Here is a 15,415-nt window from a genome sequence, read left to right on the forward strand (position 1 = left end):
ACGTATTGTAATGTCTTGAGGAACTTCTGACAAAATCTTCATGCTAAAGAAAATCTACATTTGTATCGAAGAGACACTACAATTAAACTGTGGGTAGTGATCTAACTCTACATTTTTTCCAATGGTGTAGTAGGCTATGGTGAATGATTCTAATTAAGCAGGCTATGACTATGACAATTGACAAACTAAGACCCACGGCATAAAAATTAACAAGGCAGGCTCTTCACTGATGTAAATATCAAGTTTGATTGTAAACATGTGACGTCACTCCTATCGTACCATATACCTTTCGGACCACTAGATTATTTTTTTCGCAAATTTGTTCGAGGTGGATAGGAATGACGTCGTCAAGTAGCTGTCAAATTTCGAAATATATCACCTTCTTAATGTAGTACACCGTGACTAAGACCATTATTGAATAAACCATTGAAAAGAATACATCATTTTCTTAATATTCCCTACAAATGGTATGCTTAATAAGCGTTCGTATATTTTGTTCAATAATAATTTAATCCAAGAAATTTTGCAATCAGAATTATTTTAATGTCGATCTCCATTCATTTGATAAGGTTGTAATGAAGTTCAACGTAATCTGTAAATTAAATTTAGTTTGTGAGCAGTTTTTCATAGTTTCCTATCGTTACAATGTTACTCATGAATAGCTTGTACTCAGGAATTCGTGCAGTACCCTCTCTGCCAACAAACTGTACCCTACATCAATCAGTAAGGACTCGTTACGCTCCAAGTGTAACTAGGTTTGCAGTGCCACATGTCGGTTCATACCCAACCGAAAAATAACAAAATTCCTCAATTTCGCAACAAAAGTGCTTGTTCATATCCCCATCTCTCAATTCGTGAGACGCGAATCAAGTCGCGTTCATTAGTTTGGTGTAAACAAGATTTTTTTCCACCCTCTTCGCCTATAGTGTTGAGCCTGTGTCCGTGTTTCTCTTATCGAAAAAATGGTCACCGGCAGCCGGCCGCCACCGTTTTCACCTTGAGGTTGTTTCGATCGTCCACTTTGATTGCGTATCTTTTAAAATTTCGTTTTACTCTGCGGGAATTGGGATGAAAAACATGTGCCTGCCTCTCTGCACGAGTCATTCTTATTTTCAAAGGGGTGTGGGAGCTCTGGATGCATACGATCTAAATAAAGTTTGTTTTCATTAGGTAGAATTGTTTTGATTGAGCTGGATCGATTGCAACCGAGAAATGAAAGTGATAGGATTGTCTATTATTAGATTTGGTCGAATGGAAAAGAAAATCGGTAGAATTCGTACCATTTCGATCATTAAATCCAATATTATTTCTGCATTTAGACCTTGACCTAGGCACAGACAGTACGCGTGTATTGGATGAATAATCCTACTTGATAAGTTGTGTACAAGCTTATGGCCAAATTTCACAAGTAGGAGGCAGCACTAGTCAAATAAAGCTCGATGGTCCTATTCACCACTCCGTATAATTTAGCCACTGAAGAAGAGATGAAAAGCATAAATTATTTTCTGTAAACTATTTTCTTAAAATGATAATTTGCTAACATTTTCAATTTTACTTTTGTTTTCTTCTTTTTATAATTTGCCATAATCATAACACGCACGCCCAATGCAAAACAATACACTTACTCTGTGTTAACATGTGTGTTCAATAACTACACCTTACACCATCATCATCGGGGGCCCCCGTCTCTCAAATTCCTGGCTGCGATTGGTTGGGTCATTGGGACACATGGCATCTGTATATCATCATCATCACCACCACCTCGTCCGCGGTCGCGTCCAATCAACAACAACAACAGGAATACGGACATTCGTTATTTTTTCAGCGATTTCTTAAGCAATCGGATCAAACGGAAAGCGGGGATGTCGGCCTGGCCGAGTTTATTCATTATGTGCGGGAGCACGAAAAAAATCTGCGGCTACAGTTTACGCACCTGGACAAGAACAAGGACGGCAAGGTGGATCTGGACGAGCTGATATTGGCTTTCAAGGAGCTGGGTGTCGAAATCGATAACCAGGAAGCAGCGAAGTTACTTAAAAGGTGATTATTTTGTGATATATTATTTAAGAATATTGATGAATAATGCTTTACTTTATTTTTAGGATGGATAAAGATGGAAGTTTAAACATTGATTATGACGAGTGGCGAGATTTTCTGCTGTTAGCGCCGTCTTCGGATCTTCATGAACTCGTCAAGTACTGGAGGCATTCAACCGTAAGTATCCAACCCTATCATAATAATCTTCGTCTAGCAGTTACAAATTTCCTAGGAATCCATTCGAACAACAACAATATTCCCTTAACTTTCGTTCTCTACTTTCTCTTTTTCGTTTCTCCTACTCTCAAACCAACCAAAAAACAAATCGCTCAAATCTCAAATCCCGGAACCCTTCTGTGTCTGTGAAGAATCTGAAATATAATCAAGCATATCTGAGGATGATAGGTCGGGAAATGCCTCCAACGTATCCCTTGCCTTCCACTGACATCCCACCACTTGCGAGCGCCATTCCTGGGACCTTCCGCGGGAGTCGATCTGAACTAGGTACCAGCACGATCCCTCCCTTCACTAACACAAATCCTCCTTCCATTACTAATAACAACGTTCCGTCAATAACTTCGGCGGTGGCTGACGACCGGATCCGGGGGACGGCCACACTCGACGACAATCCCGACCTTTCCCTGCTTAGTCTGATCGATCTCGAGCAAGCGATCGAACATGTTACTGAGCTGATTCTGACCCCTAGCTTGCTGAACTCGGGTTCGCCGTCTTCCACCCTAGCCGGTGTACACAAATGCAACAATTCGCACCTGCTGGTGGATGGTAAGGTACAGTGGAAAAAGGCTTTGTATTTTTCAAAATTACCTGCCCCTTGTGTTTCATCGTTGGTGCGCTAATGTAAAAGAGAAGTATGCAACACGTTTCGTTTCACTTTAGTTTCGTCCTTGGGTTTGTGCAAGTTCCGATGATTGCTTGCGGACATTTTATTTCTATATCCAAAACGATTTAGTTGCATAAGGCAGACCTAAACCGCTCTGCTAGATAGCTTTCGTTGTAATCTTTAAGAAATTCTAAGCAAGACGCACCTATCACCTTCTCATTGTTTCATCGCAAACATCCTGGCAGGATTCAAAATTTCTTCTACCATGAAGATTGTCATGAACACATACATCATGATAATCTTTTGGTACTAATTTTGGAATCAAAAACCTTTCGGCCCAAAAAATGTTCAAAATTAAAAAACTGCCTTTTCAACCACACCTTACATAAAATTTAACCCCTACATCGACTCAGAGAACCATCGATCGCCTCGCTTGTTTCACGCTCATCCTTCCCCACTATCCCCAAAATGCAATTTCGTAAATCGAATCGTATGATGGAATCAATCCTGTACCAGATCATTTGCCACCAGCAGTAGCTCTTGGAACGCTCGAAAAAAATTAGCACAATCAATTGATTTCGCAGTCCGTGCGGATGGATGGGTGCAGTTTTCGTTTACCTATTCACCGAGATAAATCTCGAATTATTGCACATGATGAGTTCGTTAATCGTTAGCTAATATAGTCCTACCATACCCCCTACTCTATATTACGATAATTATGAGTGATACAGCGTGAACCCCGTTATTATAACCCTTAATAGATCTAGATGTTGTGCGTGAATAGTGACTAGTCTACCAATTAGTACTTTGAAACCTGGTAGAATAAATAATAACTTTTGTGTCATCCATCCCAGAAATGCTGTAGATTGCGTGTGAAGTAGTAGCTCTAGTTCCGTAGAAAAGTAATTCAACTGTGTGCACCATTCTGTAGGCATGCATCTGTCCAGTTAATAATTTACAACAGAACACGAATCAAAATACATAATTCATAAGTTCTCGCGTAACATTACTAAAGGACCTATCTAACATTGAGAGGCTCTCTTTGTTTACTTTCTCTTTCATTAATAACTGAGTCACATTAATCTCTTCTGTTGCTTTTTTTGTATGAAACGCTAGTCAAGGAAATTGACTTTCGATCTATAGTGAAAAACTTCCCAAAATCTTTAGTATTCCACGGTTATAATCAAAAGAGAACGAGAGAGGAGAGAATCTCTCATTTGTACATAGGTCCTTTAGTAATGTTCCGCGAGAGTTAACTTATAGCTAATAATGAAATATGCAGGACTTGACAAAAGTCGTGAAATTTAGGTTGTAGTGACAGAAAATAGTGTTCACGTATGATGTTCTTCCAGTCCTGGATTGAATATCCAGTTCTTCACAAATACCAATCCTATAGCACCCTATCACGATAACGCTTGAGATTTTCATTCAGCCGTTATTCACGCTCATGATGTCTAAAAGTCGTACAACTTCTCAACCAATAATCTTCCGTATTATGTCTCTTAAATGAACTTTTCAATCACTGGAATATTGATTTTTGGTATCACTGCATTTGTCTACTAAATACATAGTAGAATGATCAATTATCATCGTCAATAGTAGAATGAAATAATGTCAGTAGTTTGAACCATTGCGAAAATATTGTAGGTGAAAAGGCTTTTTTTTACGATGTTGTTTGATAGTATTGATTTTTTTGTCAGAATTCCAGGAGAAATTCCTGGCACGATACAATACATTATAATATAATACCTACACAGTACACAAATCGTTTCTAAAAAGAAACATTGATGGATCTTCTAGAAAATATTCTGGAAAAACTTCTGTAGGAAATTTGAAACGACTTTTATCGCGAAATCAATAATTTGCGTTGTATTTGATTTCCCCACCAGAGAAATTATTTGTGATTGTTTGTAGAAATGTTTTTCGAAGCTGTTCACAAAAAAAAATGCCCAAATGATTTTTAATGCAAAACACCTAAAAAATTCTCCTTTAAAATTTAATTTATGATCCGTTCACCCGAAACGTAATACGCCAATCATGTCTCACTATAAGTATCTATTTAATTTTCACGATTAAGACAGTTTTTCACTGAAATTTCCTGAATTCTAACGAATTAGACTAATCTGCATAGGGTTTTCCATGAGCTTCACTAAAATTGTCTTCAAGAATTGGAACATAAAACTACATCTTCTGAATTATTCAGATTTATGCGATATCTATTCAAAAGAAATGTGAACCAGGGAATATGATTGAACATCAAGTGAGAAAATTACCTTGATACAATCCCAACCCATGACCCATGTCCAACCTAGCGGCTGGCCCAAATATATCTATGTATTTAAGACATTAGCTATTCCAAACATTTCGTGAAACAGAACAAATACCAGTAAGTTAAAAAATGTTGTTTCTGGCATAATTGATAAAAGACAATTTTTGCTTAGTATCCTTGTCAAGATTATGTAAAGATCCCTTAAACAAGTTTGTAGGAATAGCTTCTTGGATTCTGTACTATTTCTGTTTTTTGTAAAACAATATGCTGAGTCTATCCCAAGATTCTATGAGAAATCTTTCGAAGACTTTGTGGAAATGTCGTTCAGGATTTTATAAAAATCTCTGGAACCTGGTGGGCCCAATGATCTAAAAGTATCTCTGCTTTAATAGAGGTCGAAAAACACCCTGGGGATAGAATATCTTGGCCCCCATCATCAAAGCTATAGCTCATTACCACAGCAGGTTAAGAATAGCAGAATGTCCTGAAGATTCAGGCTTCTGAATTCACTTAATAAGTGTTTACCAAGTAATTGGAATCGCATTTGTGCAAAAATTGGACAGTTACATATCAGGTGATACGAAGCTCCATAATCGGAGTCACAACTATCACACACAAATGAGTCAGCACGCTGAATATTTGCCATGTGACAGTTGAGCCGGCAGTGGCCTCTGACCAATAGACTGCAATTCTGCTTTGACAGATTTGGTAAATACTTCGCCACCCTTGGAGATGGCTCAGTAATGTACAATTTTGTTTGACGACACGACTCCAAACTATTCCAATATTGCTTGTGCTGAGTTGCCGCCCAAGAATTTATCTGAAGTTTCACCGAAACTGGAATAGCAGGCTCAGGGCCAATAAAGTCATGCGATTCTCCATCGCGAGCTAACTCATCAGCCAATTCATTTCCAGCGATGGACGAATGGCCAGGTACCCATACAAGGTTTACAGAGTTGACTGAATTCAGTTCCTCAATTTGGGTTCGACATGCGATAACAAGCTTCGACCTTGAGTTGGTCGAAGCAAGAGCTTTTATAGCAGCCTGACTATCTGAACAGAAGTATATGACTTCACCCATTACGCGCTGTAGAAGTGCTGATTACATTCTACACATAAGAGCAAATATTTCCGCCTGAAAAACGGTGCAGTTTCTACCAAGTGAGTAAAACTGATTCAGCCTTAGCTCACGAGAATATACTCCTGCACCAGCTCTTCCTTCAAGAAGGGAGGCATCAGTGTAACATACTATATTGTTTGATATACTTCTTTCCAAATAGCCAGACGTCCACTCTTCCCGTGAAGGGAATTGTGTGGTAAATGTCCTGTAAGGAAAGTGACAAGCAATTGTGAGATCACTTGGAGCAAGGACAATTTTGTCCCAATTCACCTAAAGTGGAAACAACGAAATGTGTGTAGATATACTACGATTCACTGGATTTTTCTCCAGTATATCCAGTACCCATAAACGGTAAGAGCCAGAAAGTGCTTCTTGTTTAAGATGTATGTATAGTGGCGCAACGTCGAAAAGGGCCTCGAGCGCTGCTGTGGGAGTTGTAGAGACATCGCACCAGACATCGTCGTCAAGCACATCCTTTGGAGATGGCCCAATTTTGATTGGATTGTTCGCATTTCGCCCTTTTGCCACCAGCAAGACATCCATATGCCAATATGGAAAACCGCTATTATTGAGTTGCCTCAATAGCGTATCTGCTACGAGATTCCACAAAAGTGGTCCTCCTTTCGGGATGAACTTTACAGTAATATCACGCCAGGATCTGGGAATATACCCGGTAGCAAAACTGCTTACAAGTAGCATTTTCAAAACATGTTTGATAAACTCAAATCCCTTTTGAAGCAGAACAGGATAAATCCCATCCGCTCCTGAAGATTTTAATGGAGCAAAACTATTAAGTGAACATTGAATCGATTCAGTGGTTACGATACTGCGAGCCGAGGCCAGACACTCGTATCTACATGAAAAGACATTTGGTTCATCCGTAGATGCTATGTCCACACATCCGGGGAAGTGTGTATTGAATAAACATTCTAAAACTTCTTCATCAGAAGAAGTAAAGTCACCATAAGGTAAGCGAATTTCGTTCACTTGGAAATCCTTAGATTTTGCAAGGATTTTGTTCAGCCGACTGACTTTACTCAAACTGGAAACATTTGTACAAAAGTTTTTCCAACCGGATTATTCAGCAGAACAAAGAGGCTTTTTGTAAGCCTTGCGAGCCGACTTGAGTGACTCTGACCTAGCTGAACGGCGTCTGTTCCAACTTCTACATTGTTTCCTGAGTCTAGTCAGATCGGAATTCCACCATGGGGTCCCTCTTGTAGTCTTTACAGACCGCAGAGGACATGCTTCTTCAAAAGCTTCCAAAATGTAGGATGTTGTAGAATCAACGGCATCATCCAAATCACTTGAATTTTCAATGGACGCAGAGTATCCATGAAATTTGGTCGCAACCAATTCAGTGTAGAGTTCCCAGTTTGTTGACCGGGGATTCCTAAAAAGCAAAGTCTGCGCAGTTATATTTGAATGCTCAAAGAAGATGTAGCTATGACCAAATAATGATTACTCGTCTGATACATGCCAATTCGTTAACTCGTGACTGATTCTGTTCGAGCAGAGCGTTATGTCTAACACTTCTTCTCTATTAGATACGATTGCCTATGTTAAGTAATGCAAGATCTGTACTACTTAAGTATTCCATCAGATTGGAGCCTACTTCTTCTTCTTTTTGGCATTACGTCCTCACTAGGAGTCTAGGATAGAACCTGCTTCTCAGCTTAGTGTTCTTATGAGCACTTTCACAGTTATTAACTGAGAGCTTTCTTTGCTAAACTTGCCATTTTTGCATTCGTATATCGTGTGGCAAGTACAATGATACTCTATGCCCTGGGAAGTCAAGGAAATTTCCATTACGAAAAGGTCCTGGACCGACCGGGAATCGAACCCAGACACCTTCAGCATGGCTTTGCTTTCCAGCCGTGGACTCTAACCACTCGGATAAGGGAGGCCCCGATTGTTGTTGTTGACCTTAAAAAAATACGATATTATTGTCAAAAGTTTATTGCTGTTTGTTACGGTGAATACCCGTATTCATCAAAATATTAAATATCATATATTTTGGTCTTTGACCAATCTAGTTTTTTATCATATTCCTAATAACGCTCTATTTTTGTTTTCATCCTCAAAACATTGTTTTCCATGATGTTATTATTTCTTTGTTAACAACATCAACGTTACCGTTCAAAATCAAAATCACCGCTAAATAGTTTGCGAAACGATTGGCACAGAAGTGTGATCTTGAAATCCTGTGTGCTAATTAATTAATTATTTTGTTTATGTTATACACCACCAGGACAACTTCTGTCAATATTGGAATTTCAACGCCACGTAGTTTGAAAATACGGAAAAATTAGAACGAAACTTTCCACGCAGCTGTTTCGTTTGTAATCAACAATCTCAATTACATCAGCTCGCAGCTATGTTTGCTCTCATCCCTACAAAGTACGCATCTATACAGAGATAGACGAATGCCTCCGGACTTTGTTTACCAACACAGCAGTAGTGCGCTGTATGTTCATTTCTCGGATCAATTTCGCATAGGCTCGTTAGTCCAAACGGGGGTTCAAAGATCGATAGCGCGGAGTACGTTTCCGTTATCTAAGTAACACACCCACTTGACGATGACTACGAGTTTCCGTTCTAGCGCACGCGCGATCAAAGGGCACTAACAAGTTTGTTTATCCAATCTCAGTTTGATTGGACATTCATGCTTGAAAATCAAGAAGATGTAAGTGGGGCAATGCACCCCTATTACCATCGCGCACAAACAAAATACCGGGTCATGGTATCGCGGAATACGAACTTTGCCCAAAAGCTTCAGCACATTCCTCGGCCCAGCCTAATCTGGGTTAGCTTGTGCCAATTCTGGGTAGCGATTCGTTGAGGCGATCGTTGCCAACCCAACAGTGTTTGTTGGTGTGTTGTGGTTATATAGGGGATAGCGATATAATACGCGTCGTTGGTGTGAGACACATTGCATACCTCAATTTAAAGGAAACTTGGTTTATACTGGAAACGAATACGCTGGCCGCAGGGGTGCATTTTGCGCCATATTACTCTACTTTTGCTTATCAGTATTCTACAATGTAGATTGTTAGCACCACCCGGAGCTCAATGGTAATGATCTAATTTCTAATCACACAAATCCCTCAATTTTGGGTCATCTAGTACTAATCATTAGCAAGTCAATTCAGCTTAAATTTAGAATTTGTTTCATAATAGTGAATGTTTTGCAGGGCAGGTGGCAGATCTCTTTTTTAGAGACATGGTCACTATTTTAATGCAAATCTCTAAGAAGTCTATTTTTAATGGAAGGTCTTCAGAGTCTATTTTTTTTATTTTCTCCCTGCACTGCCCATAAACGCATAGTTGTCCCATGTACATAGGAAACCCAGCAAACATGGGACTGACATGCATTTATGGGCAGTGCAGTAAGACATTGTTTACATTCTTGATGATCGAGGGATTCCTACTAGCTTATTCCATTTTTTTCTTCAGTAATTTCCTCCCATGGTATTTTCCAAACCTGAAATCTACTTTTTCCTCCAATAGATTTGTTTGTGCTTTAGCAAAAACAAAATATGCACACTTAAGCAATATTATCTATTATGGCTGAATCAGCCGATGGTGTTTTGAAGAACTTGATGTTCGTAGATAGGGAGTCGATGCCGATTATGGACCCTTTGCGTATTATGGACCCCCTACAGAAAAACATAAAATTTACACTCAAAGCAACCTTATTTCTATGAAAATCTACCGGGGGAACTTTGATTGCATTGTTAGTCAGCAGTTTCAGGCAAAATATTTGGACTCAAGTCAAAAAAGTATAAAAACTTACTTTATCGATCCTACGTGTTAAGCAACCAACTCAACTTTTCACTTTTAGAACGTTTAATTTCCGGATTTACAAAACGACGAAAGTAAGATTTTCAACTTTCGCAACCTAACCACTACTTTCGCCGCCCCGCTGTATGGAGAAACAAAGTGACTTAACCACGAATTAAAACAAAACCCTACTTGAGTCGATTTTACACTGGTAGAAAAACGTCGCATGTAACTGAATAAAACGGCTTATCATTTTGTCATAAATTTTTTGTGTGAAATAATAGGAACTCCATAGTTTTTGAACGCGAGCTCATTGTATGCAAAATTTAAGAAATGTACAAATCGAAAAAATGTATAAAAGGTGATTCATATTAAAACAGTTTTAGAAGACAGGTTGTGATTCTTCTGAATTAATTTTCTCAAAACCGTATGAAAGTTACTTATGTCGATTTGAAAAAGTAATCGAGATTTGTATTTATGCGTAGAGGGTCTTGTCCCGGGAATCCCGTGACAAAAATCCCAAATCACGGGATATTTTCGAAAATCCTGGGATTTCCCGAAATTGCATGTTGAACTAGAAAATACTGTTGTACTATTTTCAAATAATGGCACAGAACAAGCTACATGTTTTTCCGGTGACTGTTGATACAGGAATGTATTTTAGTTAGGCAGCATCCATTTATTACGTAACGCTAAAATTAGATTTTTTTTGATCACCTCCCCCCTCCCCCACCGTAACGCTTTTTGTATGAAATTTTTTTTATGAGCCGTAACCCTTGAGCCTACTTCCCCCTCCCCCTAGAGCGTTACGTAATTTGTGGATGCCGACTTATTGCATTTAAGGCCATTTAATGTTAGTTGCGTATTGTCCAACAAACTATAGCAGGTTACTCTACGGTTTGTTCCATTTGTCAATAAATTCTTTGGTGCTTGAATTATTCATCATATTAAAATTGTATGAATGCCATTTTATCTGTCCGTACCCGTTTTAGTTTGCCCGGTGTACCTTACAATTTTACAGGACGAATACGCCTGTGTTTGTCATGCCAACAATTTAAAAGCATGAAGATTCCATTTGTCACAACAATGTAAATAAGTTGCATAATTATGAGAGTAGATTTTAAAATAAACGGTAAAATTTAAGAGTGATTGGTATCACCTATACTATACTTTATACTACTAAATTAACTATAATAAATGCCCGTATACTTCAACTGCAGATAGGTGAAATATTGATGAATGAAACCTAAGACAGCATTGTTTTTGTCTATTATAATTCAACTAAACCTTCAAAAACAGGTTCGGGTATTGTGAAACTGCTCTATAAGACTAAACAAAGCTTCAATACCCGCTCTGGTCGTTCTATAGTCGTTTTGGAAGCATTTGATTTTTGTCTCAGGATCCAGGGAAATCCCGGGATTTTTTAAAATAAAATCCCGAATCCCGAGATTTTTCCGAGTCCGGGAAACAAGACCCTCTATGGACAGTTTTGTAAATGAAACCACACAAGAGGATCCATAATAGGCACGACGGCAGCGAGCCGGATTACATGGAAATCAAATGGAGGGTCCATAATTGGAAACGTCAAATTTGTAAACATGCCTATTATGGACCCCGGGAGGGTATTCGGACAACAGTTTTCCAAATGTATATTTCGGAAAAACCGAATGATTTTGTATGTTTCATAGGCGTACTATGAAGTAAAGACATTGAACTTGTTGTTAGACGCCATATAACGTATATCCGTCTGAGATATTATTACGTAAAAGCGTCGATGATGAATTTCAGCTACTGAGGGGTCCATTACTAGCATTGAAACCCTACAATCTGGACATATTGAGATGCAAAAACAAAGACGTAGTCCAACATCAAAAAAATAAAAATAACACAGCTTAACAAAAATGACAGTTTTAAAAGATCAAATAATGTGCTACTAATTTTGGGCTTGTTGAATATGATGCCGCTCTCAGAAATGTTGCAGCACGTCACAATTTTGAGTATAACTATTTGAACTATGATTTATCTAACTTTTTTTTCCATCTAATCCACCAAGCAAGTAAAATAGAACTTGATGTTTTATGTAGGATGTAGTTCAATTTGAATTGCAGGATTAAATTTCGATTCAATCGTATTTTTCAACATAGCTGTAGTCTCCATACAAGATTCTTTAATTCTTTCATATGACAAGATACTTTCCTAAAGCATCTAAAAATATCTTTTGAGTATCTTGAGCATATGAACCTTATTGATAATGATAAGTGTTGTTTACAGGGTTGGGAAAAAAACTGAAATTCATTCTACAGTAGCCAAACAAATCCAATCGCAGTCAGCGAAGCCAGTGAAACTTACGCCTATCGCTGCTGTAGGCAAAGAGCCTTGAAAATTGCAAAACGCCCGTTGCTAAGGGCAACCCAAAATTACTGTAGAAAAATGTTCTATTTCCCACTGCATTTCCCGCATTTAGAGCCTTCAATGACACTAACGATTTAGAAAATTCATGCACCCAACATAGGCTACTTGATGAGATTCACGTTTTTGAACTACTGTACTGGGAAAGCCACGTGATTCTCGCGAAATTCTAGCCTACTACTATTAACATTCTCAGCACTGGTTATTTAACACATAAAGTTTACATTGATATGATATTGCAGCATAAAAGATAATGTTCCGCGGTGTAATGGTGGGCTTCAATATCCAATATATTTTAATCATTTACTGTTTGCTTCACGTTCTAAATTTGACGAAATTGTAGTTTTATGTTTTGTTGAACAAGTATCAAGTGAGGTTACGAGGCGTCTCTGATTGTTTTATAGATGCATCAGGAAAATCACATGAAACTACAAAGATTTGTTCAGGAACACACTAATATCGCCTTCAGCGATCTCTTCAGATTCCTACACACGCTAAGCCTGCTCCACGCAGCGTATGTGTTAAAACTACACAGAATGAGGCAACCAATTCAGGACTGGCTGGCTGAGTGAAAATTCTGTGTAAGTCGCACTCATGCTGTGTGTAGCCGATGTGTTGGCCTTCGGCTGTGCGGGGATCGATGGAAACGGAACCGTCAATCATCTCCCGCGTGGCAGCTAACAGTTGGCCGTTGGTAAGATGGGGAGTTTTCTGTGATTTTTTCTAGCGAAAAGCCGGAAGATGGTCGCAAATGTGGAAGTTTTTTCCCCATTTGCTTCCGCTTCGGCTATTCGAATGAAAAAATCTCTGAAAACTTGAAAATTTGAATGTTTTTTCGATGTTTTCAGAAGCAAAACAAAAATGGAAGCGAATTCCGCATTCCAAGCGTTCCTCCTCTGTGCGCATTTCACTCATTCGGTTTGTTTACCACCGTTTGCCCAAAACTGTGTACAGCCCCCTTTGCACAGAATCTGTGCTGCATGAAGAGAGGCTGATTTTGTGTACTCGGCACTCATTTTTGAGCGTGGCCAGTTTAGGGTGCAGGATTCGTTCTGAATTTCCACTTGTTATTTCTCAACAGATACCTCGATAAATCTCTCCAAAATTTGCTCCAAAGAATTCTACAGCAATCTACTGTTTCTGTGCGGGATGAACCACTGCGATTGATTCTTGGTGGTAAAAGCAATCTAAGGCTGATACCTTCAGTAATTTCCAAACAAATTTCTCCAACAATTCAATCGAGTTTTCCGTTTTTGCGCATATATGACAAATATACCTACATATTTTTTTTTACTGAAAAATCCACAAAGGTTAGTTCTAAAGTTCAGAAAATTCGCGTGGGAATTGTTCCAGGAAATCCTACAACAATTCATTGAGGAGCTCCAACGATAATTTTCCAATAATTCTTAGGGCCATGTTTATATGGATTTTTCTAGAACTGCTTCATAAATTTCTCCCGCGATTCTACGTTGAATTTATTAGGAACTTTTCCATGAATTTCTCAACAAGTTCGACTTGCGTTTCTCAATTGATTTCTATAGGAATTCCAGAGCTTTCTCTAAAGATTTCTCCAACATTTTATCTAGAAATTCATCCTGCAGTTCATTTCTTGCGGATTTATCTGCGGAGTTAATTGCTACAGCTAGTATTCCTGTAATGTCTGTAATGTTTTACATTCATTTTCCGAAGGATTGTTCCAGGAAATCGTGCAGTTTCTACAGGATTTTGTTTTTTTAGTGTTTCCAATAATTTTAGTAATCTTCCCGGAGAATCTTCTAAGATTTCTCCAGTTTCTTTAAAGATCCTTGTAGGAGTTCTCTCCTGCAATATTTTATCATTTTGTTCAGGAGATTCATCTGTGAAAACTTTTGGATTTCCTTTAGAAAAGGCTCATAGGCTTCCAATAAAATTTCATTGGCAATTTCCTAGAGGAATTCCTGGAGAAATTCCAGAAAGAATTTCTATATAAGTTTTTTGAAGCCTTCTTTGAAATTTTTTTTTTGAAAAATTCCAGAAGAAATCTTAGAAAACATCTCTGGAGTGTTACCTGCAGGTATCCGAAGAGAAATTTCTGATCGAAATCGTACAGAAATCCTGCACGAAATTTTTAAAAGAAATTGTATAAAAAAGTCCCCGGAGGATTTCAGAGGAATATGCGAACAAATCTGAGAAGGTATTTTTCAGTCCCATAAAAGCTTAACTGTCCCATATGGATTTTCAACACCTAATGCCATTCTGTTGTCAATTAAAAACGCATACATCATTTTATCCAAAGAAACGGTGTGTTTGATAAACGATTATATGAATGAATTAACATAAACCTGGTCACTGTTATAGCAACATACTTTGTGCATTAGCAACATGTGGTAAAACAGTTTCAATGAAATATATTTAATCGAACATTTGAAAAAACGCGGACGTTATGCGGTGTAAAATCAATGAAAATACCGGAATTTTAAATCTGATTCTTTGTGGCCACTTTGTTGAAATTTAAAGAGAAAATCCTGAAAAATACATATAGTAATACTTGGCGTAATATCACGAGGAATCTAAAACAAACAACTTAGAACAAACTTTTCAGGGATGTCTGGTAGAATTCTCTAAGGAATTCTCATTACATTTCAAAAGTATTCCTTGATCCCTAAGTATTTGGTTCTATTTCGGTTCCTTTATGGATCAAAAATTCATCATTCAATCATTAGCCATCATTAAAAATTGAAAAACCAGTTTTTTCGTTCAAATTAAGAGAAATCTTTCATGGACATTGCTTCAATTTTGAGCGAAAAAACTGGTTTTGAAAAAATTGTAAAACGATGACGGTTATTTTCCTCTAAACCTTCTTAGTCCCTAACAAAAAGTTACAAATTGTGACTTAGGGTCGTTTTCGTCCCGAAATTTCAAATAGCTCGCAAAAATCAGTGTGTTCATCGAATTTAGTTCTGTTGGACTTAAATGA

The 15,415-nt window shown here is 38.1% G+C and overlaps 1 protein-coding gene across 2 annotated transcripts in view; it reads left to right on the forward strand.

Moving 5' to 3' along the window:
* The window catches only part of LOC5565095 (calcium-binding mitochondrial carrier protein SCaMC-2), a 117,549-nt gene that overhangs the window by 37,974 nt on the left and 64,160 nt on the right, over positions 1–15,415 (forward strand). The window contains exons 2-3 of one of the 2 annotated variants that reach the window (XM_021840483.1): positions 1,799–2,040; positions 2,103–2,214. In XM_021840483.1, the coding sequence (XP_021696175.1) occupies positions 1,799–2,040; positions 2,103–2,214 (354 nt within the window). The remainder of the gene's footprint in view (positions 1–1,798; positions 2,041–2,102; positions 2,215–15,415) is intronic. The other variant, XM_001649399.2, reaches the window with a different exon arrangement.

The sequence above is a fragment of the Aedes aegypti genome, chromosome 2, assembly GCF_002204515.2.
Source record: "Aedes aegypti strain LVP_AGWG chromosome 2, AaegL5.0 Primary Assembly, whole genome shotgun sequence".
Lineage (NCBI taxonomy): Eukaryota > Metazoa > Arthropoda > Insecta > Diptera > Culicidae > Aedes > Aedes aegypti.